The following is a 26,994-nucleotide window of genomic DNA, read 5'->3' as shown; positions in this document are numbered from 1 at the left end:
CACAGTGGCTTCATCAGTCCTCAATAAGGATACCCAAGAGTTGCACATGTGTCTAATTTATCAACGTGTCAGTTCTCTGAACCATTCATCTACAATCCTGTCAGACACTGCAACTTCTTGGGATCTTAATACTTGGGAATTCTTCACTTGCCTAACCCTTGGGCACGACCTAGCTTTCCTAAAACCTCCTTGTTCATCTGCTATCCTACTCTCTGTCTTACTCTTAATTCTTTCAATAATAACTCTACCCTACACTTTACCAAGTATACTCAACAGACTTATTCCCCTATAATTTTTGCACTCTCTTTTATCCCCTTTGCCTTTATACAAAGGAACTATGCATGCTCTCTGCCAATCCCTAGGTACCTTACCCTCTTCTATATATTTATTAAATAATAGCACCAACCACTCCAAAACTATATCCCCTCCTGCTTTTAACATTTCTATCTTTATCCCATCAATCCCAGCTGCCTTAATCCCTTTCATTCTACCCACTGCCTCATGAACTTCCCCCACACTCACAACTGGCTCTTCCTCACTCCTACAAGATGTTATTCGTCCTTGCCCTATACACGAAATCACAGCTTCCCTCTCTTCATCAACATTTAACAATTCCTCAAAATTTTCCCTCCATCTTCCCAATACCTCTAACTCTTCATTTAATAACTCTCCTCTCCTATTTTTAACCCTTTCAGGGTCAAGAGGCCCTCTCCTAAACTTGTTCTCAGGGTCAAAAATTTTTCGGAAAAAAAAAAAATTTCTTATGAAAAACTAGAGAATCTTTTCCTGATCATAAGGACACCAAAAGAATGAAATTTGATAGAAAACTTATGGAATTATGCTCTCGCGAAGTTAGCGGTCTCGCCGATGTGTAAACATCGGCCAATTCCTGTGTACTAGTCGACAAAAATCATATTTATTTCGCTAGAACTCCATTTTTTCTATCGAATGAGTACAAGAAACCACCCATTTACCAATTTCAATTATCCAATAAAGTGGTCAGAAATTGGCAATTTTGCCAATTTCACACAAATTTCAGAAGATGCCAATTTCCAAATAGGGTCCAGAATAAACAAGAGAAGACATTCCTAGCACTAAAATAACATTTTATCTGTTCATTAGTCACATCCCCAGGCCTCTCTTACATCTCTTTTGCTTTCCACTTTGAATTTTTATTCTTACAAATAATAGATTTACTGTTATGCAGACTACTGCATTAGTGTAGAAATGGTATAAATAATATCAGCACACTTGTGAAAGAATATTAGATTCACCAGTTGACGTGTAATGGACGCTTGGCATGATTTGTTTACTTTTGAACTTTGGTAAAAATCGAACATTTCTGCTACTTTGAGCTCAATTTCAAGGTAGTTTTCATTGTGAAACCAGTCAAAATCATCTCAATTTCTGTAATATGTCTCCCATTCTATAAAATGAGACCAAGAAAACTAGAATACAACCATAAATACCATACAAAAATACAGTGCAAAGTCACTGTTTTAATCCAAAAACATGGTCAAAGTTTTTTTTTCTCATTACGCACTGTGTGCTGCAGGATTTTTTTTATACTGCGCACACTGACCATAAAGACCCATTCTTTCATATGTAGGCCTACCAGCTTTCTCTCGTTAGATTTGAAGGCGTTAGAATTTAGGCGTACTAGTACGTCAATAACCCTGGTGCGTAAGCCGTACCAGTATGTCGAAAACCCTGAAAGGGTTAACTGTCAAATCCATTTGTTCCCTAGGCTCCCTCAACTTATTAATCTCACTCCAAAACTTTTTCTTATTTTCAACAAAATTTGTTGATAACATCTCACCCACTCTCTCATTTGCTCTCTTTTTACATTGCTTCACCACTCTCTTAACCTCTCTTTTTCTCTCCATATACTCTTCCCTCCTTGTATCACTTCTACTTTGTAAAATCCTCTCATATGCTAACTTTTTCTCCCTTACTACTTTCTTTATATCATTCCACCAATCGCTCTTCTTCCCTCCCACACCCACTTTCCTGTAACCACAAACTTCTGCTGAACACTCTAACACTACATTCTTAAACCTACCCCATACATCTTCGACCCCATTGCCTATACTCTCACTAGCCCAACTATCCTCCAAAAGTTGTTTATGTCTTACCCTAACTGCCTCCTTTTTTAATTTATGCACCTTCACCTTTCTCTTACTTGCTGCTTCTATTTTCCTTGTATCCCATCTACCTTTTACTCTCACTGTAGCTACAACTAGAAAGTGATCTGATATATGTGGCCCCTCTATAAACATGTACATCCTGAAGTCTACTCAACAGTCTTTTATCTACCAATACATAGTCCAACAAACTACTGTCATTACACCCTACATCATGTTTTGTATGCTTATTTATCCTCCTTTTCTTAAAATACATATTACTTATAACTAAACCCCTTTCTATACAAAGTTCAATCAAAGGGCTCCCATTATCATTTACACATGGCACCCCAAACTTACCTACCAAACCCTCTCTAAATGTTTCTCCTACTTTAGCATTTAGGTCCCCTACCACAATTACTCTCTCACTTGGTTCAAAGGTTCCTATACATTCGCTTAACATCTCCCAAAATCTCTCTCTCTCCCCTACACTCCTGTCTTCTCCAGGTGCATACATGCTTATTATGACCCACTTTTCACATCCAACCCTTATTTTAATCCACATAATCCTTGAATTTACAGATTTATATTCCCACTTCTCCTTCCATAACTGGTCCTTCAACATTATTGGTACCCCTTCCTTAGCTCTAACTCTCTCAGGTGCTCCTGACTTAATCCCATTTATTTCTCCCCACTGAAACTCGCCTACCCCCTTCAGCTTTGTTTCGCTTAGGGCCAGGACATCCAACTTCTTTTTATTCATAACATCAGCAATCGTCTCTTTCTTATCATCCGCACTACATCCACGCACATTCAAGCATCCCAGATTTATAAAGTTTTTCTTCTTCTGATTTTTAGTAAATGTGCACAGGAGAAGGGGTCACTAGCCCATTGCTCCCGGCATTTTAGTCGCCTCATACAACACGCATGGCTTACGGAGGAAAGATTCTTTTCCACTTCCCCATGGACAATACAGAGAAAAAAAACAAGAACAAGAGCTAGTAAGAAAAAAGAAGAAAAACCCTAGATGTGCGTATTTTTTTTTTTTTTAACAAGTTGGCCATCTCCCACCGAGGCAGGGTGACCCAAAAAGAAAGAAAATCCCCAAAAAGAAAATACTTTCATCAATATTCAACACTTTCATTTAGAGTGCAGGCATTGTACTTCCCATTTTCAGGACTCAAGTCCAGCTATATAAAATAACCGGTTTCCCTGAATCCCTTCACTAAATATTACCCTGCTCACACTCTAACTAATCTCGTCAGGTCCCAAATACCATTTGTCTCCATTCACTCCTATCTAACACGCTCATGCACGCTTGCTGGAAGTCCAAACCCCTCGCCCACAATACCTACTTTACCCCCTCCCTCCAACCTTTTCGAGGACGACCCCTATCCCGCCTTCCTTCCCCTACAGATTTATACGCTCTCCATGTCATTCTACTTTGATCCATTCTCTCTAAATGACCAAACCACCTCAACAAACCCTCTTCAGCCCTCTGACTAATACTTTTATTAACTCCACACCTTCTCCCAATTTCCACACTCCGAATTTTCTGCATAATATTTACACGACACATTGCCCTTAGACAGGACATCTCCACTGCCTCCAACCGCCTCCTCGCTGCAGCATTTACAACCCAAGCTTCACACCCATATAAGAGTGTTGGTACTACTATACTTTCATACATTCCCTTCTTTGCCTCTATAGATAACATTTTTTACCTCCACATATACCTCAATGCACCACTCACCTTATTTCACTTAAAGCCAGGACATCCAGCTTCTTCTCATTCATAACATCCACAATCATCTCTTTCTTATCATTCACACAACATCCACGCACATATATATATATCTTTCTTTCTCTCAGCGCACCGGCCGTATCCCACCGAGGCGGGGTGGCCCAAAAGGAAAAACGAAAGTTTCTCCTTTTAAATTTAGTAATATATACAGGAGAAGGGGTTACTAGCCCCTTGCTCCTGGCATTTTAGTCGCCTCTTATGACACGCATGGCTTACGGAGGAAGAATTCTGTTCCACTTCCCCATGGAGATAAGAGGAAATAAACAAGAACAAGAACTAAAAAGAAAATAGAAGAAAACCCAGAGGAGTATGTATATATATGCTTGTACATTTATGAGTAATGTGACCTAAGTGTAAGTAGAAGTAGCAAGATGTACCTGAAATCTTGCATGTTTATGAGACAGAAAAAAGACATCAGCAATCCTACCATCATGTAAAACAGTTACAAGTTTCTGTTTCACAGTCACCTGGCAGGACAGTAGTACCTCCCTGGGTGGTTGCTGTCTACCAACCTACTACCTACAATCTTGAATATATATCCAGAAAATCCACACATTCAAAATGGCTTCAGTTCAATGCCTCCTACATACAAGGAAATTTACTCAACAGTACTGTGCCATTTATACAGTACATATTTTATACAAAATCCTGTACTTTCATATTTTACTTCCTCCTCAAACTCACCTTATCAACAAGACGGGATGCTGTAGCAAAGGCATTGACACCAACCATGGGGACAGCTAGACCGTCAGCCAAAGTAGACTCAGCCTTCACATATACAGGTTTTCCAGCCTTCATGGCAGCACTAAAGCTGGCACACCGCTCTGATTCCACTCCCTGCCAACCCACAAAATCAGACATTAATTTGCAGAGGGGTAGGGGTCGGCCTAGGAAGGGTTGGAGGGAGGGGGTAAAGGAGGTTTTGTGTGCGAGGGGCTTGGACTTCCAGCAGGCATGCGTGAGCGTGTTTGATAGGAGTGAATGGAGACAAATGGTTTTTAATACTTGACGTGCTGTTGGAGTGTGAGCAAAGTAACATTTATGAAGGGATTCAGGGAAACCGGCAGGCCGGACTTGAGTCCTGGAGATGGGAAGTACAGTGCCTGCACTCTGAAGGAGGGGTGTTAATGTTGCAGTTTAAAAACTGTAGTGTAAAGCACCCTTCTGGCAAGACAGTGATGGAGTGAATGATGGTGAAAGTTTTTCTTTTTCGGGCCACCCTGCCTTGGTGGGAATCGGCCGGTGTGATAATAAAAAAAATAACTATGAAAAGCTTTCATTATCATCAATAACTGGAAAAACTAGGAAAATCTTACAGTAAGAATAATAACTATGAAAAGCTTTTAAAATAATTATCTCGTGTATTAAACAATTACAAAGCAGCATGTGTATTATAGTCTAGTTTCTGATGCTTCTATATTTTTCTGTATTACGTCACAGGGTTTATTTCTCTATGAACGCAGTAATAATACTAGTAATAATCTTTATCTGTAGAAAGTCTCTTTCAGGGTTTGACCATGACACCCTATAATAAAAAAAATTATATCGCATCTTTCAAGCTAATGAGCAAGTTTCACCAGATTGTAATTTTAATTTTCAAGTCATTGCAGTGATGTTAAAACTTACAATGACTTGGATGTGTGGGTAGAGGGCCTTGACAGCTAGTGCAACACCTGCAATGAGGCCACCCCCACCAACTGGGATAACCACAGCATCAATCTTGGGTACTTGCTCTACTATCTCCAGTCCCATGGTGCCCTGACCTGCCAGGATGTGTGGATGGTCATATCTGTGGAAGTATTGAGAGCAAGTTAAATGTAGTAGATAGCAATAACTCAATAATTATATTTTCTGTCTTATCTTCCTCCTCTTCTTCTTTCAACAAACTGGCCGTATCCCACCAAGGCAGGGCGGTCCAAAAAGAAAAGTTTCACTTTTTAACTTGAATAATGCGTACAGGAGAAAGGGTTATTTCTGTCCTATATCCTAATTATTTCTCAAATTTTCTATTTTGAATTCATATAGGAAAGGTTGGAGGGAGGGGATAAAGGAGGTTTTGTGGGCAAGGGGCTTGGACTTCTGGCAAACGTGCATGAACGTGTTAGATAGGAGTGAATGGAGACAAATGTTTTCTGGGACCTGACGAGCTGTTGGGGTGTGAACAGGGTAATGTTTTGTGAAGGGATTCAGGGCAACCAGTTAGCTGGACTTGAGTCCTGGAGGTGGGAAGCACAATGCCTGCACTTTAAAGGAGGAGTATGGGATATTGACTGTTTGGAGAGATATCTAAACTGTTGTATCTGAGCACCTCTGCAAAGACAGTGATTATGTATGAATGATGGTGAAAGTGTTGAATGATAATGAAAGTTTTTTCTTTATTTTAGGGTTTTTCTTTCTGTTTTTGGTCACCCTGCCTCAGTAACCCCTTCTCCTGTATACATTACTAAATTTAAAAAGAGAAACTTTCGTTTTTCTTTTTAGATCATGCTGCCTTGGTGGGATATGGGTGGTTTGTTGAAAGAAAAAAAAACTGTTACAAAGGTTTTCTTCATTTTATTTTTAATAAGCTGTATGGGAAAAAGGGCTACTAGCCCACTGCTCCCAGCATTTTAGTTGGCTTTTACAACACACATGGCTTAAGGAAGAAAGATTCTTATTCCACTTCCCCATGGATATGAAAGGAAAATAATAAGAACAAGAACTGTTAAGAAAAAACAAAGAAAACTCATCTGAGTATGTATACATAAATGTGTAGTATGACCTAATTGTAAGTAAGAGTGGCAAGATATACCTGTTATCTTGTGTTCGTGAGACAGAAAAAAAGACGCCAGCACTCCTGCCATCATGTAAAACGAATACAGGTTTTTGTCTTACACTCATTTGGTAGGACAGTAGTACCTCCCTGAGTGGTTGCTATCTACCAACCTACTACTATAAAATTTGAGGCTCGAACCCATGGCAGATGAATCCTAAAACTCATAGGCCAGTGTGTTAACCACTCAGCCAGCTGGCTGAGGAAAAAGGGTGAGTGGAGCATTAAGGTATCTGTGGGGGCAAAAAAAATTATCATGGAGGCAAGGAAGGAAATGTATGAGAGTATATATGTGTGTGAAGCATGGGTTGTAAATGCAGAAGCAAGGAGGAGGCTGGAGGCAGTGATGTCGTGTCTAAGGGCAATGTTCATTGTAAATGTTATGCAGAGAATTCGTAGTGTGGAAATTAGGAGGAGGTGTGGAGTTACTAAAACTAATATTCAGAGGGCTAAGGAGGGGTTGTTGAGGTGGTTTGGCCATTTAGAGAGGATAGAGCAAAATAGGATGACTTGGAGGTTATATAAATCTGTAGTGGAGGGGAGGAGAGGTAGGGGTTGTCCTAGGAAAGGATGGAGGGAGGGGGGTAAAAGAGGATTTGTGTGCAAGGAGCTTGGACATGCAGCAGGCATGTGCGAGAGTATTAGATAAGAGTGAATGGAGACAAATGGCTTTTGGGGATCTGACAAGCTTTTGGAGTGTGACCAGGGTAATATTTTGTGAAGGAATTCAGGGAAACCAGTTAGCCAGACTTGAGTCCTGGAAATGGGACGTACAATGCCTACACTTTAAAGGAGAGGCTTAGGATATTGGCTGTTGGAGTGACATCTAAACTGCTGTATCCAAGTGTCTCTGCAAAGACAGTGTTTATGTGTGAATGATGGTGAAAGTGTTTCTTTTTTTTGGGGGGTCACCCTGCCTCAGTGGGAGATGGCTGATGTGTTTAAAAAATATTAAATATTGTGCCTTGAAATGTAAGGATAAACTTTTTACACATTATTTGGTGGTTTAACAAGAAAGCATGCATGATTTCAAGCTGGTTCAGTAAATTTTTCAAGTAATTCTTTATTCCCGAGATGTGCATATACCTAGGCAGAAAGAATCACGAGTTCAAAGTTCTAATTAGGTCTTGATAATGCTTGCTGGTCATCCTGCTAAGATGATGTATATTCACAACCAAACTATGCAGGTTTTCTTAACACCACAAACAACATTATTAATACAGCCCCTAGCTCAGGACATTATAAACTGATTAAGGACAACCATATAATTACATAATTATGTAGAACTAACATACCCATTAACATAGAGAAGACCCTGCTCCTTGGCCAACCTGAGGGCATACTCTCGGCACTCACCAATGTCATTCCCCTTAACAATGACATTGGCACCATACTGCCTGCATGCCTGTACCTTCATGATAGGTGCTACCAAGGGCATCACCTGTACAGTGGTGGTAGAACAAATTACTTAAACAGTTACATACACTCACCAAAAAAAAAAAAAAAATGCTGCAATATAAACCACATTATTTACTGATTTTTTTTTTCTTTCAACAAATCAGCCATATCCCACCAAAGCAGGGTGGCCCAAAAAGAAAAACAAAGGTTTCTCTTTTTAGTAATGTATACAGGAGAAGGGGTTACTAGCCTTGCTCCCGGCATTTTGGTCACCTCTTATAACATGCATAGCTTATAGAGGAAGAATTCTGTACCACTTCCCCATGGAGAATTATTTACTGCTAAAAAAAAAAAAAAGGTGGTGATGGTACTTAACCCCTTCAGGGTCCAAGGCCCAAATCTGAAGTGGTGCCCCAGTGTCCAAGAATTTTCCCAAAAAAAATTTTTTTATTTTTTCTTATGAAATGGTAGAGAATCTTTTTGCGAAGGTAATCAAACAAAAAGTACAAAATTTGATGGAAAATTGACGAAATTATGCTCTCGCGAATTTTGATGTGTCAGCGATATTTACGAATTGGCGATTTTGCCGACTTTGACTTCCATTTTAGGCCAATTACATCATTCCAGTCGACCAAATTCTTAGCTATTTCGCTAGTATTACTTCTATTCTATCGATTGAGCACAAGAAATTGCCAAGTCAACTGTTTCAACTACAAAATAAAGTGATCGGAAATTGGTAATTTGGCCAATTTAACACAAAGTTCAAAATATTCCAATTTCAAAATAGCATCCAGAATAAACAATGTAGGCATTCCTGGCACTAAACTAACATTTCCTCGGTTCATTAGTTACGTTTTGAGACTTTACAAATAAATCCCATTTTGATTTTTTATTCACATAATGAATTTTTATTCACACCAAAAAATAGAAGATTTACTGTTATGCAATATTGTAATAATTGTATAAATATCATCACCACATTTGTGAATGTATATTAGACCCACCAGCTGGCGTGTATTAGACGTGTGAGGTCGTTTGTTTACTCTTGAACATCGGCAAAAATTTAACATTTCCGCTACTTTGAGCTGAGTTTCAAGCCATTTTCAGTGCTAAAACCAATCAAAATCATCTCTATTTCTGTAATATGTCTTCCATTCTATCAAATGAGACCAAGAAATTGCAAATACAAGTATAAAAAACATATGAAAAACACTGCAAAGTTGCTGTTTTAATCGAAAATCTTGGTTTCAGTTTTTCTCTCTCATTATACACAGTGTGCTGCAGGATTTGTTTTATATGGTGCACACATACCACATAGATGTATTCTCTCATATCTAGGCCCAAATGTACCACTCACAGTTTATCAGAGTGAGCTGAGCTCATGACGTAGATCTACAGTTTGGACCCTGAACGTAAAGCTGTAGATCTACGGGACGGACCCTGAAAGGGTTAATAAAAACGGATGGTCTTACAACAATTTTAAATTAGGGGTATACATTGAAAATATAGGTGGAGATATCCATCTATGTACTGGCTATTAATAAACGCCTCATATTGATCGCACTCCTCATTCCAAATGTTAACCCTTTGACTGTCGCAACCTCCAATCCTAGTGTCTCCCAGTGTCGCAAAATATTTAAAAAAAAAAATTATTTTTTTCTTATGAAATGATAGAGAATCTTTTCCTGATGCTATTGACACCAAAAGTACAAAATTTGATGGAAAACTTGTGGAATTACGCTCTCGTGAAGTAGTGATCTTGGCGATATTTACAAATTGGCGATTTTGCCCACTTTGAGCCCTATTTTCGGCCAATTCCATTGTTCCAGTCAACCTAACTCATAGCTATTTCTTTAAAACTCCATTTGTTTTATCAATTGAGTACAAGAAACCACCCATTTACCAATTTCAACTACCCAATACAGTGATCAGAAATTGGCAATGTGGCCAATTTCACGCAAATTAAAAAAAAATATGCTAATTTCAAAATAGGGTCTAGAATGAACAAAGCAGACATTCCTGGCACTAAAATTACATTTTCTCTGTTCATCAGTCATGTCTCCAGGCCCCTCTTATATTACTCTTGCTTTCCATTTTGATTTTTTAGTCACACAAAAAATAGAAGATTTATTATTATGCAGACTACTGCATTATTGTAATAATTGTATAAATAATGTCAACCCATTCGTGACTGCATATCAGAATGGCTAGTTGGACACTTATCGGACAATGATGTCATTTGTTTACTCTTGAACATCAGCAAAAATCGAACATTTACACTACTTTGAGTAGCATTTCAAGGTCCTTTTCATGGTGAAACCAATCAAAATCATCTCTGTTTCTATAATATGCCTTCCATTCCATCAAATGAGACCAAGAATACAATCATAAATACTATACGAAAATACATCTCAAAGTCGGCGTTTTAATCCAAAAACACAGTCAGTTTTTTTTTTGTCGCATTATGCACTGCTTGCTGCAGGATTTTTCTTATACTGCACACACTGACCACACAGACCCATTCTCTCACATGTGGGCCTACCAGCTTTCTCCCACTTGATTTGAAGCCGCTAAAATTTTTGAGTATACACATATATATGTCAAACACACTGGCTCATAAGACGTATATATACGACCGAAACAGTCCAAGGGTTAATACAAGAGCAATGTGGAACACTTAAATATCCATAACTAGATTAAAAGCTCAACAATGGTGCCAAATTTATTAAAACTATAATTGTATTTACCATGATTATTGTATCTTATTTGAAACAGATATGTAATTCATGAATTTCTTTCTTATTCAGTCTGAAATTTATAAAGTACATAAAAAATAAAAGGAAATTAAAAAATAATGCATAAAACTTTGTAATACGTAATTACTGTTGTTGTACCACTCGAATTTAGCAAAAAATTACTGCCACAAAAGCACAATAAGATACAGGTAGAAAGCAAGAAACATGGGGCAGAAGGGAAAAGAGGGAGAGTGCACATTCTTCTTAGACTCACCACTGTGACTGGGATTTGCAGTTCCTGTCCATGGTAGCAAAGAGCAAGTGCATGGTTGCCTGCTGATGCAGCAATAACACCCCTCTTTTGCTGATCCTCTGGCAACATCAATAACGTGTATCTTGCACCACGTTCCTTGGAGAGCATGTGCATTGAAAAAGTGAATGAAAGAAAATACAAGAAAATAAGAGTGCAGGTATGTACTTATGTGATATTTAGAAATTCTGAGCAAATGAGGGATTTTGTGACATACAAGCCAATCCCCATCCCTTGTTGCCTGTTCTTTCTGTCACATCTCAGTAAGTTATACCCTGGGATCCATATTTTGAATGCACTTTGTACAAGAGTATGAAATAGATAATGTTTATGAAGGGAAAATGCAGGGGACAATGGTGTAGGAGAGTTTATAATAGTCATCTGAACTTCCTACCACAGCATGTGAGCTACACTTGTTTCTCAGTTCAAGGGTATTTTCTTTAAAGCGTCCATGTTGCAGCACCTGTTTGTCCTATGATTAAAATTAGAATTGCAACAAGGGTCCCTTCCAATGTTTAGTTTTTTTATTATTCAGTTAAAGTGCAGGTACAACATCGATTTTCTGGACCCTCTGGTTTCAAAGCCTTTCTGGATTACTGAGTTTTTTTGCCTTTAGAGAGTGCAGTATTCCTTGGTCTTGGAGTTGGATAAGTGACATACAGTTGGGTGGTAAATACATTGCTGCAGGAATTTCAAGTTCCTGCTAGTAAATTTGTATGGATTGTAAGAGTTTCCTGACCATCAGTGTCTGGAAAATCCATGTTGTACCTGTACTTTAACATTATCTTGTCAATATCCCGATTAAGTGAACGTATCATCATAAATAATTTATAAATCTAGTTGGCTTACTAAATCTATAAAGAAGAAAAATTTTCATCTCTTCTTCTTCTTCAGGTCACCCTAGGAGAAGGCCAATGTGTTTAAAAAAAGAATTAGTTGTTATTAACCTAAGTATCTGCAACAGAAATCATTGATAGTTTACCATTCTACATAAAAAAAGAATATTAATAAGAGGAGAAATGAAACAAAGGACTTAAAACTTACTTTAGTGTAAATTTTAACCTAATGTTTGGTCATTCTACTTTTAGCTTTAATTATTAATTAACTGCTGAGGAAACGCTTTTTACCACTTGTCTTGATGAAATCCTGGGTTGTTAAAGTAGCAATAACCTGCTTGTCACAATCTGTGAGTTACAGAAGCTTTGACACCTACTGTTACAAAAATCTCCTTGGTAAAGTAACCATCCATATATATAACCACACACTTGCCTCCTCCATCCTCCATATGTTCCACCATCAAAGCTAGCAACAATACTTTAATCTTGAACTGAAACAATCAATATTGTGATACAGAAATTGTGGACATATACAGTAATTGCCATAAAGTGTTACGGTAAAACAAGAAATTTTAACTCTGTACATAGGAACAAAATTTTGATAAGAGTAAAATAAAAAAAAGACATAAAGGAAGAAGTAGAAAGTAAAAAAGAATGAAAAACATTCACAATCTGCAAGCCAGTTTGAAAAAATGTGACATTTTATCAGTGATAAATGTATCAAGAAATAAAGCAATTAAGAACTGAAAATCTATTTTACATGTAGCCAAAGATAATGCTGACCTTGAAGCTGCCAGTATACTGGTTGAACTCTTTCTTGAAGAATATCTCCATGTTGGTGAAACTGGACATGTGAGACTTTGTGCAAGGTGTGTTCATAACACCAGACTTGATCTTAAAAGCAGCAGCGCTCACATCCTGAATATGCAGATAATAAAAACTTTAGTGACCAGGTGAGAAAATTGGAGCTTTACTGGTAAATAATGTAAAGAATTTTATAATGAAATTCATGTTTTCATGAATAATGAGGGAAAAGTCATACTATTTTCTACATATTAATGACTAGTTATCCCTGGAATTAATATTTAAGAGAAAAGTGCTTGACATGCACATTCTTATCCAAGATGGTGGAAACAAATAGGCAAGTTTCCTACACCTACTGCCTCTGTCTACCTAACAGCACATTGGTTCAGTACCTGGTTGTAGGTTGCATCCTAGGAAAAAGGATCAATGGACCACAATGGAAATAAACCACAATGCTTGACTTTCTTGGGTTATCCTTGGTCAATTACCCTCCAAGTGAATAATTTAAGTAAAATCTTCATTTTACACATGTAATCTTAAGAAACAAGGAGGGGCACAAATTACAGACCACATATACAGTAGGGCCCCACTTATATGGTAAGTTAGGTTCCAGGCTATTGCCAGAAAGTAGACATCGCCAGAAAGCAGAACACCATTTATTTCCATTTATAAATGTCAGATAATAAGTTTAAACTAACATATATTAAGTTAGCAATAGAACAATAAAACACAATAAAAAGTAAAATTCACATACAGTACAATCATTACTTACCTCAAAATATTTGTAGTCTTAATGTAGGGTTAGAAGTGAATAGTGTTTATTGTAAGAAGTTAGGTGTGGTAGGTATGGTAGCCAGCCAGGACACCCCACCCCACACCACCCACATGTAATATACTTTGACATTTAAAGAGCCCTAGAGCAATAAAATGCATCAAATGACACTCATTACTTACCTTAAAATATTTGTAAGCTTAATGGCCTTAATATAGGGTGCAAGGTGAATAGTAGAGTAGGTAGGTATCAAAGTGTGGTAGGTATTGTAGCCCATCTGGCCACCCTACCCACACATTATATACTAGGCATTTAAAGCGTCCTAGAGCGATAAAGTGCATATACAGTAAGCTCATTGCTTACCTTAATATATTTGTAGTCTTAATGTAGGGTGAGATGTGAGTAAACATGAACAAATGAATGAACGAGAGAGAGAGAGAGAATAAGTACATGAGAGAGTTGTAGGTTCGTGAGTTTTGTAAACAAACCAGCCGGATGTGTATGGTTTTAGTTCACTCCGCAAGCCGTCTGGAAAAACATCTCATATTTATGTTAATTTATTCTACTGTGGGTATATTTATCATGTTTATATGTTATGTAGCATGTTTATTATATAATTTAAAAAAAATATCATAGATGGATTAAGCAAAATGTCTATATTAACATTTTATATGACATTTAATGTGAATCAGAGTGATTATTATTGTGTTATTATTATTAACATTATTAATATGGCATTTTCAAGACTAATCAGACACTCATAGTGATTTTAATGTGTACCTACGTGCCAGCACAGCGTGTAAGTTTACTTAGGTACAGGTACACATAAGTATAATTATCAGAGTACAGTGGACCCCCGGTATTCGATATTAATCCGTTCCTGAGAGCTCATCGAATACCGATAATATCGAAAACTGAATCAATTTTCCCCATAAGAAATAATGGAAATCAAATTAATCCATGCAAGACACCCAAAAGTATGAAAAAAAAAATTTTACTACATGAAATATTAAGTTTAATGCAATAGAATGATTACAATAACAATAAAATAATTGACACTTACCTTTAATGAAGATCAGGTGATGATTGATGGGATGGGAGGAGGGGAGAGGTGTTAGTGTTTAGAAGGGGAATCCCCTTCCATTAGGACTTGAGGTAGCAAGTCCTTTTCCGGGGTTACTTCCCTTCTTCTTTTAATGCCACTAGGACCAGCTTGAGAGTCACTGGACCTCTGTCGCACAACAAATCTGTCCATAGAGCTCTGTACCTCCCGTTCCTTTACGATTTGTCTAAAATGGGCCACAACATTGTCATTGTAATAGTCACCAGCACGGCTTGCAATAGCTGTGTTAGGGTGATTTTCATCCATAAAGGTTTGCACTTCAACCCACTGTGCACACATTTCCTTAATTTTTGAAGTAGACACAATGGATTCCACAACTGGCATAGGCTTCTCAGGGTTAGCCCCAAACCCTTCAAAATCTTTCTTAATTTCCATACTAATTCTCACCCTTTTTACCACAGGGTTGGCACTAGAAGCTTTCTTGGGGCCCATGGTGACTTATTTTGCAGAAATAAGCACCAAACACAGTGATAATATAGATAATATGGAATGTACCGAATGTATCCTTAGATGCGCGCATACTGGCTGGCTTGTAAACACTGGCACACACGGGGCAGTTCTGGCCACACATGGACAGGTCTCGTACGAATCGTATCGAATACCGGGTTTTCAATCGAATACCGAGGAAAATTTTTTGCGATATAATGCATCGAATAACGGATTTATCGAATACCGATGCCATCGAATACCGGGGGTCCACTGTATATATAAAATATGAAATACAGTGGTTCCTCATTTTTCGTAATTAATCCGTTCCTGGAGGAGCTACTATAAACGAAATTTACGATTTGCGAATCAATTTTCCCCATAAGAAATAATGTAAATACAATTAATCCGTTCCTGACACCCAGAAGTATTAAAACAAAAAAATTTTTTTATATGAAATATACATGTAGTATATAAACAATACAAAGGGAAATGATGAATGAAACATTAACAGCATAACACTTACCTTTATTGGAGATTTTTCTTAGTGTATGGGAGACTGGAGGAGGAGAGAGATTGGATTGTTTACAGTTTGGAAGGGGAATCCCCTTCCAGCAACACCTCAGGTACCAATTGCTTCTCTGGGGTTGCTTCTCTTCTCTGTTTCTTAATGCCACTAGGACCACCTTGAGAGTCACTCTAGTCCTGTCTCGCAAAGTAACTGTGGAGAGAGCTCTGTTTCTGGCATCTCTTTAACACTTCCCTAAAATGCCCCAAGACTTTGTCACTGTACGTATTTCTCACCTTCTTTACCACAGGCTTGGCACTAGGAGCTTTCTTTGGAGCCATGGTAGCTTATTTAGTACTTGCAAGCACTAAAATGAGTGGAATATTATGAAATATTTCGTAGGAGCACTTGAGGGGACCTTCACTCACTGGTAAACAATGCCAGACTGGCTGGGTAGGGAGGCCGCCCCGGCTCACACTGTGCGTACGCGTCCCGGACGTACTACTATTCGCGAGTCAACCTATGAAAAGCGAGTCCATGTTTATACGAAAATACCCCTATGATTGGCGAAATTTACGATTGCCAAGAACTACGAAAAGCGAGGGACCACTGTAACTTTAAAGCACTTGAAATTTTGGAAAGTTTCCTAACATAATGGAGAGACATGGTGCCCACAGAGAATGTAAACAAACCAGGTGGCATGTGCCATATTAGAAAGACAGGGGGAGCCGTAATGAGAGTTTTGGTCATAATTTGAAATCGCCATATTAGGAGAACGCAGTAAAGCAAAACGCCTTAATGCGGGGCCTTACTGTACACCTGCAGAACAAGTTCTGACTTGTGTTTTGTGGAAGTGAATATCTATAAAAGGAGTGGGGAGAAAAAGAAGTGCACTGTAAGAAGATGACAACACACCAGATTGTCCCCCCTATCAACTTCCCTCACATCATTGCACAACATAATATATTCAAAATTAGTACAAACATATAAGAGCTTGAAGCTAGTTTCAAAGAGTATGCATTTTAATGATCAAATTGACTTTGCTTATTCACTCAGATTTATTATGCTTTCTCTATATGTTTTGGCATAAAATATGATATTAATTATCATAAATACCTAAAATAATCCTGCATAATGGTGGACATTCATAAACACAATTTTTTTTAATCTTCAGGAAAACAACACAATTTTTTATTTCTTTATGCAGTACAAATAATGTAATTGACATGTAATTAAACACTGGTAAGCACAAAAGACAGCCACTGATTATACAATATATTTCAGACAAACTAATCCTAATGCTTAAATGTTACTTAAGATATAGACATTAGACTATTAAGTAGGATTTCTTATGCCATTAACTACAATCATAAGTACAATAAAGTAGCTAATGAACAAATGGTCAATTATAAAAGTATTACATACAGTGGACCCCCGGTTTTTGGCTGGTGCAGAAATCGTACAAGTCGGATTTTGAGCACATTTCTTTTGCGAAATGTCCCCCTGGGTTTCGTACATCCGCTTGGAAATCGTTGGTACCAGACGTGTGCACCTGGGCAGCTCATACGTTCGTGACTCATTCTTGGGCACATTAAATGTCTTATTTTAAGTTAATAGAGACATTTTCATTAATCCATCTATGATATTTTCTTCAAAATTATGTAAGAAACACATTACATAACATATAAACATGCCTTTGTTACTTGTTCATTCAGTGTCCCTCTAGTCTTAACGCCTTAGTAATACTAATAGTATGTAATAATAATCACTCTTGGGCACATTAAATGTCTTATTTTACGTTAATATAGACATTTTCATTAATCCATCTATGATATTTTCTTCAAAATTATGTAAGAAACACATTACATAACATATAAACATGCCTTTGTTACTTGTTCATTCAGTGTCCCTCTAGTCTTAACGCCTTAGTAATACTAATACAGTGGACCCCCGCATAACGATTACCTCCGAATGCGACCAATTATGTAAGTGTATTTATGTAAGTGCGTTTGAACGTGTATGTTTGGGGGTCTGAAATGGACTAATCTACTTCACAATATTCCTTATGGGAATAAATTCGGTCAGTACTGGCACCTGAACATACTTATGGAGTGAAAAAATATCGTTAACCGGGGGTCCACTGTAGTATGTAATAATAATCACTCTTGGGCACATTAAATGTCTTATTTTACGTTAATATAGACATTTTCATTAATCCATCTATGATATTTTCTTCAAAATTATGTAAGAAACACATTACATAACATATAAACATGCAATGTTTGTATGTGGTGGAGGGTAAACATTACATTTTTTCTTGTTCAGCATTAGAGAAAACTGTATGAATCTGCGTTGGCCCAGTAACCGCCCTTAATAATAATAATAATGTTTATTTCTTTGTAAAGGTTACAATATGCAATTACAATTTTGATTTGCTAAGTACAAAGATAGCCACTATCATGCCAAGGCATTATGGGCAAACTAATTCTAATACATAGTAACTAATTAAAACTAGATAAGATAATAGTACATAGTAATTATTACTTAAAACTAAACATAGAATAGTGGTTAGCTGTTTTACAATCTTATTTGGACTTAATAAATCTTATGTATACTTAGTACAAAATCTAATTTACAAGGAATGGTGCAGGTGGTAATATTTTATGGAATGGCAGAATCAAAAGCCAGGAGGTCACATGATAAAACTAGCCAGTAGATGTTTGGTTGATTTGGTTAATATTGTGAGATAAGATGATTTTATAGCAGAGTCCTAAATTTATAAGTTGTCTGGGGATCCTTGACTTGTTCCGGTAGTGAGTTCCAGATCTTTGGGCCTTTTATGTGCATAGCGTTCTTGCATAGTGAGAGTTTTACTTGAGAGATGTTGAAAAGGGCCTTATTCCTTGTATTGTGACTGTGCATTCTGTTGTAACTGTCAAGGAGTAGTTTTAGGGGAGGGTTTACAGTGGAGTTTAAAGTTCTGTATATGTATTAGGCACAATAATAAGAGTGTATGTTTTGTATATTAAGCAAGTTGAGTCTTAATACATAAGCTTTTGTTTACAATTCTCAGCATGAATAATTCATTATTTCTCCCTCTGTTTATGATTGCATCTGAAGGTAGTTGTTAGAAATGATTAAACTCAGTGAACTTGGTATGTCAATGGTTATTATTATTATAATCAAAAAGAAGCGCTAAACCACGAGGGTTATACAGTGCAGCAGGGCAGGGAAGGATGCAGGGCTAATGGGTAGCAAGAGAGAGAGGGATGATTATTTGGTTATGAGATTAAGGTGGAAAGGGCTGAGGAGAGTGCCAGAGACATCATCATCAGAGTTTGCATAGTAAATCAGTTGCTGTCAAAAAGTCAATGAGAGAGTCTGGATTAAAATAGGGTGTGTCAGCAAGAAGGGAAGGTAAAGAAAAGGCAGCAGAGCAGAGACGACATTGGAGGTAAATTCCTCGTGCTCGTTGATAGAGTGGGCAGTCCAACAGAATGTGGCTAACAGATACTGGAACTTGACAATTCTCACAGAGAGGAACAGGATGCCTCTCCATGAGATACCTGTGAGTAAGATGAGTGTGGCCAATGTGAAGATGGGAGAGAGTAGTCTCCCAACCTCAACACTAATGACAAGACGACGGCCAGAAACCTACACTGGGTTTAACAAAATGAAGTTTGTTATGGAGCACATCAGACCACAGTTGTTGCCAACGGGTGTGAAGATGGGTAGCAATTACAGCAAATAGTCCGTGAATGGAACACCTTTATATGAAACTGAGAGGTCATGTACTGCTCACTGTGCAGCAGTGTCTGCCTGTTCATTGCCCTGTATGTCAAAATGACCAAGGACCCAATAAAAAACAATACATTTCTGTATTTGCTAGAAATACGGTGTAACCAAAGTTGGATACGAAGAACTAGGGGGTGAGGTGTATCAAATTTCCGTATAGCCTGTAAAGCACTAAAGGAGTCTGAAACGACCACAAATGGTGACATAGGCATAGATGCAATACAGATAAGTGCTACAAGAATGGCATACAATTCAGCCGTAAAAATGCTAGCCGAGGATAATAAATCCCCTCACATGACACTGGAAACACTGCTGCGAATCCAATGCCATGTGAAGACTTAGAACCATTAGTGTACACCACGATGGCATGAGAATGAGAGCGGAAGTGGTCAAGAAAAAGAGAGCGGGAAGCCACCGTAAGTAGTTGGGCTTTCGCACATGGCAGTGGGAAAGAACAGACACGAACAGCCAGAACTTCCCAAGGGGGCACGGAAAAGTGAGAGGCTACATAAACATAGAAAGGTGGTAAATGAAGAGAAGACAAGAGCGAATGTAGGCAGAGAGAAAAGGGATGGAATAAACAGGGGCGACGAACAAATAAAGAACATCTATTAACATCAGTGATTATCCTATATATGGAAGGATTGTAGAGGTCATAGGATCGAATATAATAGAGAAGGCAATGAGCACCACGGCGATCAGACAAGGATGGAAAATTCGCCTCTGCATAGAGGCTCTCAACAGGGGATGAACGAAAAGCACCAAGACACAGATGGAGACCTTGGTGATGAATAGGATCTAACTTAGACAGAGTTGCAGGAGAGGCTGCAGAATAGATTTGGTCACCATAATCTAGCTTGGACAAGACTAGGGTGGAATGCAAACAGAGGAGAGTGTGACAATCTGCTCCCCATGAACAATGTGTGAGAACCTTAAGGAGATTTAGCCAACCATGGCAAGTTGTCTTTAATGAAGACAACTTGCCATGGCCCAGAAACCTGGCCGTATCATGTGCCGGAATACGTGAACCATGTAAGTACAAGGGAGTATCCAGTATAAGCGGGTGTCTAGTGAAGGTAATGAAACAGATTTTTTACCTAAAAATTTAAAGCCATGAGAAGTGGTCCAATGGCAGACTTGGTCTATCACAACTTAAAGGGAGGCTGCTACTATTTAACAGTGCCCAAGTAAGCTATAGCAAAGTCATCAACATAAAGTGGTGACCAAATATGTGAAGGAAGAATGGAAGGTAGGTCATTTACAGCTAAGAGAAAAAGCGTAGTACTGAGGACACAACCTTGTGGGACTCCTTCGGCTTGTACAAAGTCCAAGGAAAGCGAGGTGCGAATATGGACCCGAAAATGTCTGTCGGACAAGAAAGCAGCAATGAAGTTTGGCAGATTACCATGGAGGCCTAAGGAGTGGGCTTGGGCTACCTCCAAGTGGTCATATGCCTTCTCTAGATTGAAAAAGACTGCTAGGACAGAGTGGATGTTAGCAAAGGCATTTCGAATATACGTATCGAAGTGGAGCAAGGGGTCTAAAGTAGAGCGGCCTTTGCGAAACCCATATTGGCGAGGGAAAAGGCTATTGTGTGTCTCTAAGAACCACATCAGACGTCTATTCACCAATTATTCCATCACCTTGCAGACCACACTGGTCAGGGCAATGGGACAATAGTGAGAGGTGTCAAGTCCTGAGGCACCCGGTTTGCAAAACGGTAGTACAATAGCTGATTTCCAGTGTTGTGGAAGAACCCCTCACTCCCAAATTAGATTGAAAAGATGTAAAAGAACATGAAGAGCCATAGCATGGAGATGGTATAGCACATTGATGTGGATATCATCAGGTCCCAGTGCCGACAGTCAACACATGGAAAGTGTGGACTCTAATTCTAGAAGAGCATAAGGTATGTTATACGGCTCCAATCCATCAGAGGAGAAATCTAAGGGCATCTGCTCTTTGGTAAGTTTAGACGCAAGAAATGAGGGACAAAGGTGAAGCCTTCAGGAGATACGGACAAGATAATTCCCAATTTCTGTGGCAACTTCTAAAGGTTCTGCGACATCAACTCCGGCAACCCGCAAAATGGGAGCTGGGTCTGGAATGTACTTACCACACAATTTCCGCACCTTTTTCAAAATTGTGCACATAGAGGAAGACAAGGTAATGGTAGACATGCAGTCTTGCTAACAAGCGCGTTTAGCATCACAAGTGATGCAGCAACTGCCACTGCCCGCTTAAAATCCAACAGACGCTCTGCGGTATGGTTATATCGATACCGGCCCCACGCAGCACATTTTAAAAGCACTGTGTGGGTGCATGTAGGAGACCACTAAGGAATGCATGTCTGAGAATGCCTACTTGAGGTTTGGGGGATAGAATGAGTCACCACAGTTAGGACTAAGGTCGAAAATTGGTGCGCCAGTTCATCAACAGACAACGAAAGGGGGTCCTTGCAACGGCTGGTAAGACGGGAGTATAAGTCTCAATCTGCTTGAGCAAATTGCCAACGATCAATGCAGGAGAGAGACAGTGCAAGAGTCAAAATGGGTAGAGGATGAGAAGCGAGAAGAGTCTTCAACTGATCACCACAAGAGTCGCAGTGGGACCCTCCCCACAGGTGATGGTGAGCGTTAAAGTCACTCAACAACAAGATGGGCAGTGGTAAAGAGAAATTAAAAACACGATATCAGAGACACAGAATGCACAGGAGGGAGAAATAAATACATGTAGAGCAAACTATAAACCATCTGTGTAAAAAAAATCCAAGTTGCAGTATAATGCAGCAGGGAATGAATAAAAACTTAATAGTAATTTTCCATTCTATCAAATGTGACTACAAAAACGAGAATATAACCATAAAAAGTATACGACAATAAACCTCAAAGTCGGAGTTTTAATCCAAAAATATGGTCGGAGTTTTTTTCCTCATTATGCACTGCTTGCTGCAGGATTTTTTTTATACTGCACACACTGACCACACAGACCCATTCTCTCACATGTGGGCCTACCAGCTTTCTCCCGCTTGATTTGAAGTCGCTAGAATTTTTGAGTATATATACGTCAAACACACTGGCTCATAAGATATATATATACGACAGAAACAGTCAAAGGATTAATTACCTGTACATAATCTTGAAATACATAAATCATCAGAAGTATTATATGAAAAAAAAACTGTACACTATACAGTACATATTTTATAATACAGCAACAAGTGCCAGCTATAGCTCCTTACTAAGCAGTGCTTACCTGGACATTACCCAAAAAAACAGATAAAGACAGGAAATAACATTGTATGGTCTAAAGGAATTGTTGCTCTTTATTACAAAGAACACTTGTTACCTAATTATTCAAACCAATTATTCTAAAACTTCAAAACTTTTGATATATAGTGAAGGTACAGTATACACTTATTTTATTAAAATGTTCAGGCTTCAGTTATAACAGACCTGAAAGGTTATGGGTTTGGGATTTTTAGGATCACACCAGGGGTCAAATAGAGCATCATCTTTGGCTGGAGTAGAAGACACACCGGCACTTGAGGATGAGCGAGTCGTGTCACCTTCTACTGGCATCCTGACCAGGCGTGAGTCTGAAAGTTAAATACAATATTGCACCACAAAATACAGTACTATGAGTACAGGGTTGTGTAAAATGGTAAAGCTAATAAAATTAATTATATGGATAAAAAATAAATATATACCCTCTGTGTCCATGTACTGTTTGTAACGGCTTGACAAAGCTCCTGGAGAGCGAAACGTTGCCACAATAAAATGTCACATTAGTTGCACTTGTGTCCTTTTACTTTACAAAAGAAATGTCATTATATGTACGTTAATAACAGACTGTATTATTGAAAATACGTATTATACTATTTTATAAAAATACGTATGCATAACATTAATTATTTGTTCAAACTGGATAATCACATGGATGGCATCAAATAAACTGACTCAATACTAATAAGAACTACTATACAGTCTCTCCTCACTTAGCGACGTACTCGCTTACTGACGCCTCGGACTTACAACCAGCTCTCTGACCAGTATGCATTTCCTCTATTCTGTTTATTACAATATACAGTACACTACTGTATAAACATTTAAAAATATACTAAAAATGATATAAATGGTGCAAAGGCGACATTGAAACAATATCAAAGATAGTTGACACAAACCCACTATTATAGTATGCTCCTTGCTTAACATCGAATTACTTTACCAATGTTGTCTTAGGAGCGGAACTCCGTCGTTAAATGAGGAGAGGCTGTATAATGTTTGGTAATAAAGCTAACAATATACAATTAAACTTAGATAATACACACAATGAAAAGACAAAATGGAAAATTCTTGAGTATTCACCTTGACGTCAAACTTAAATTTAGCTAACATATCCAGCATATATAAGAAAGTTTCCAAAACAAACATTATTTCCTGAATATATGATATGATTTACTACAACCAACACTACTTACTTTGTACTACCATTTAGTCTACCTTTCTTACCTCACCTATAATAATAATATATAATCTTTATTTACTACAAGTACATGTACATGGTATACAGGCCTAGCTGACATCAATGACATACTACTATATAGAAAGCCCCATGTTATGCAGAGCATTTCGTGCAAATTAGGTCATTGTTCCAGAATGCGACCTACACCAGTCAACTAACTCCTAGGTACCCATCACCCATATATCCATGTGTATCTACAACAGAAAATCACCTACAACTAATCATAATCCAACAAAAATTGGCCACTAGGACAATCTAGCACACTTCTCCCCCTTTCTTCATTATTCAATGATTTGAACCTTCTAAGAATCTTAATGTACATAGTATCCACACACATCTTACTGAGTATTTCACATACGTATACATAACACCCATAAATATTAACCTGACCCTTGCAGATTCAGAGCTTGGTTTTAATAATAACCATAATAATAATAATAATATTTTGTTTGTATTTTTAACCCATGATAACCCAAGAAAGGCAGTGCATCAATGAGGGACTGTCTGTCTTATTTCCTTTGGGGTCCTCAATCTTGTTCCCCAGGATGCAATCCATACCAGTTGACTAACACCCTGGTACCTACTTGCTTGCTAAGTGAAGAGAACAACAGATGTAAGGAAACATGCCCGATGTTTCCACCCTTGCTGGGGATTGAACCACGCACACTGTGTGTGAAGTGAGCTTTGCCTGCCAAGCCACAAGCCCCTAAGCTAAAACAATTCCTTTAATTGCTCCAACAGATCATACAGATGACACTAGAAATAAATCTGCTATTCCTTATACAGCCTGACATGCTTCACACTAATTTTTTTTTTTTTAATATTTATTTCTTTGCTAAGGTTACAATGAGTGTTTACATATCATAGTACGATTGGAGCAAAGAAAGCCACTATCATGCCGAGGCATTTTGGGAAGACTTAACCTAATACAGTGGACCCTTAACCAGTGATGGCATCGATTAACGATAAATCTGACTAGCGATACATTTTAACGCAAAAATTTTGCCTCAACTAGCGCTTAAAAACCCGACCAGCGCTATTCTGTCCATACGAGACGCGTCCACTTTGGCCTGAGCACACCAGCCACCGCAGTCGCTTCCAAACATACAACAACTGGAACATTTCATATTATCACAGCCTTTGTAGTGATTGCACCTGCAAAATAAGTCACCATGGGCCCCAAGAAAGCTTCTAGTGCCAACCCTACAGCAAAAAGGGTGAGAATTACTATGGAGATGAAGAAAGAGATCATTGCTAAGTATGAAAGTGGAGTGCGTGTCTCTAAGCTGGTCAGGTTGTATAATAAACCCCAATCAACCATCACTACTAATTGTGGGTAAGAAAACGGCAATCAAGGAAGCTGTTCTTGCCAAAGGTGCAGCTGCTGCTGCACCACAGTCAGCTGTTGTTGTTGCTGCACCACCATCAGCTGTATTACTCGAAGATGTGGAGAGAGTGTTGTTGGTGTGGCTTAACATGAAACAATTACCAAGAAACGATTAACCCCGGAGGGTTAGCCACCCAGGATAACCCAAGAAAGTCAGTGCATCATCGAGGACTGTCTAACTTATTTCCATTGGGGGTCCTTAATCTTGTCCCCCAGGATGCGACCCACAACAGTTGACTAACACCCAGGTGAACAGGAAAAAATGCCTGGAACTAGTGCTCATATTGGTGAGGTTAGTGGGGAGGATGTGGAAGAGTTGGTGGAGGAGGACAATGAAGAACAAACCACTGATGAGCTGCTAGATCATCTTCAACAGTAAGAGACCACACCTGAGGAAACTGCTTCGGAGGAGGGGAGAGAGAAATTGAAGAAGTTGCCTACTTCAAAGATTAAGGAAATGTGTGCAATGTGGCTTAAATTGCAAACCTTTTTTGATGAAAATCACCCTCACACAGCTATTGCAAACCGTGCTGGTGACTATTACACTGACAATGTTGTGAAACACTTTAGGATAAAGGAACGAGAGGTACAGGCCTCTATTTATTTATTTATTTATTTATTTATTTAAAAATTTGTGCACACATACAGAGGTACAAAAAATACAGAAAAGAGCAGTATGCCAAAGCCACTTATACTATGCATAGCATTACGGGCTGGCTTAAAATTAACTTAAGATGAACTAAGCAATGATGACATCGGTGATAAAACTTTAATGTAAACAGATTACTATAAAGCACAAGTGAGTATTACAAAGACAGGTCATATGGTTGTATGCATTGTTGTACATTCAGTAGAATGGAGTATTCTGTTAGGTAGTGTATTTAAAAAATAATAAAGTTAGATTGGGTTTTAGGTTTAACATTTATGTGATATAATTGTGAGAAACATTTAAGATATACAATTTATCACAGATATATCAGATCACTTTCTAGTTGTAGCTACACTGAGAGTAAAAGGTAGATGGGATACAAGGAGAATAGAAGCATCAGGGAAGAGAGAGGTGAAGGTTTATAAACTAAAAGAGGAGGCAGTTAGGGTAAGATATAAACAGCTATTGGAGGATAGATGGGCTAATGAGAGCATAGGCAATGGGGTCGAAGAGGTATGGGGTAGGTTTAAAAATGTAGTGTTAGAGTGTTCAGCAGAAGTTTGTGGTTACAGGAAAGTGGGTGCAGGAGGGAAGAGGAGCGATTGGTGGAATGATGATGTAAAGAGAGTAGTAAGGGAGAAAAAGTTAGCATATGAGAAGTTTTTACAAAGTAGAAGTGATGCAAGGAGGGAAGAGTATATGGAGAAAAAGAGAGAAGTTAAGAGAGTGGTGAAGCAATGTAAAAAGAGAGCAAATGAGAGAGTGGGTGAGATGTTATCAACAAATTTTGTTGAAAATAAGAAAAAGTTTTGGAGTGAGATTAACAAGTTAAGAAAGCCTAGAGAACAAATGGATTTGTCAGTTAAAAATAGGAGAGGAGAGTTATTAAATGGAGAGTTAGAGGTATTGGGAAGATGGAAGGAATATTTTGAGGAATTGTTAAATGTTGATGAAGATAGGGAAGCTGTGATTTCGTGTATAGGGCAAG

At 38.3% G+C, this 26,994-nt stretch overlaps 1 protein-coding gene across 6 annotated transcripts in view; it reads right to left on the bottom strand.

Moving 5' to 3' along the window:
- LOC128690818 (uncharacterized) overlaps positions 1 to 26,994 on the bottom strand; it is a 227,336-nt gene that overhangs the window by 88,218 nt on the left and 112,124 nt on the right. For all 6 annotated transcript variants that reach the window (XR_011392369.1, XM_070088165.1, XM_070088164.1 and 3 more), the window contains exons 4-9: positions 22,902 to 23,044; positions 12,802 to 12,936; positions 11,147 to 11,281; positions 8,035 to 8,180; positions 5,554 to 5,716; positions 4,612 to 4,764 (exon numbers count right to left, since the gene is read on the bottom strand). Coding sequence is in view for 5 of the 6 variants with exons in the window: in XM_070088165.1 (XP_069944266.1) it covers positions 4,612 to 4,764; positions 5,554 to 5,716; positions 8,035 to 8,180; positions 11,147 to 11,281; positions 12,802 to 12,936; positions 22,902 to 23,044 (875 nt within the window). In the remaining variant the exon portion in view is untranslated. The remainder of the gene's footprint in view (positions 1 to 4,611; positions 4,765 to 5,553; positions 5,717 to 8,034; positions 8,181 to 11,146; positions 11,282 to 12,801; positions 12,937 to 22,901; positions 23,045 to 26,994) is intronic.

The sequence above is a fragment of the Cherax quadricarinatus genome, chromosome 24 (genome assembly GCF_038502225.1).
Source record: "Cherax quadricarinatus isolate ZL_2023a chromosome 24, ASM3850222v1, whole genome shotgun sequence".
Lineage (NCBI taxonomy): Eukaryota > Metazoa > Arthropoda > Malacostraca > Decapoda > Parastacidae > Cherax > Cherax quadricarinatus.
This window is presented reverse-complemented; position numbering and strand designations above follow the sequence as displayed.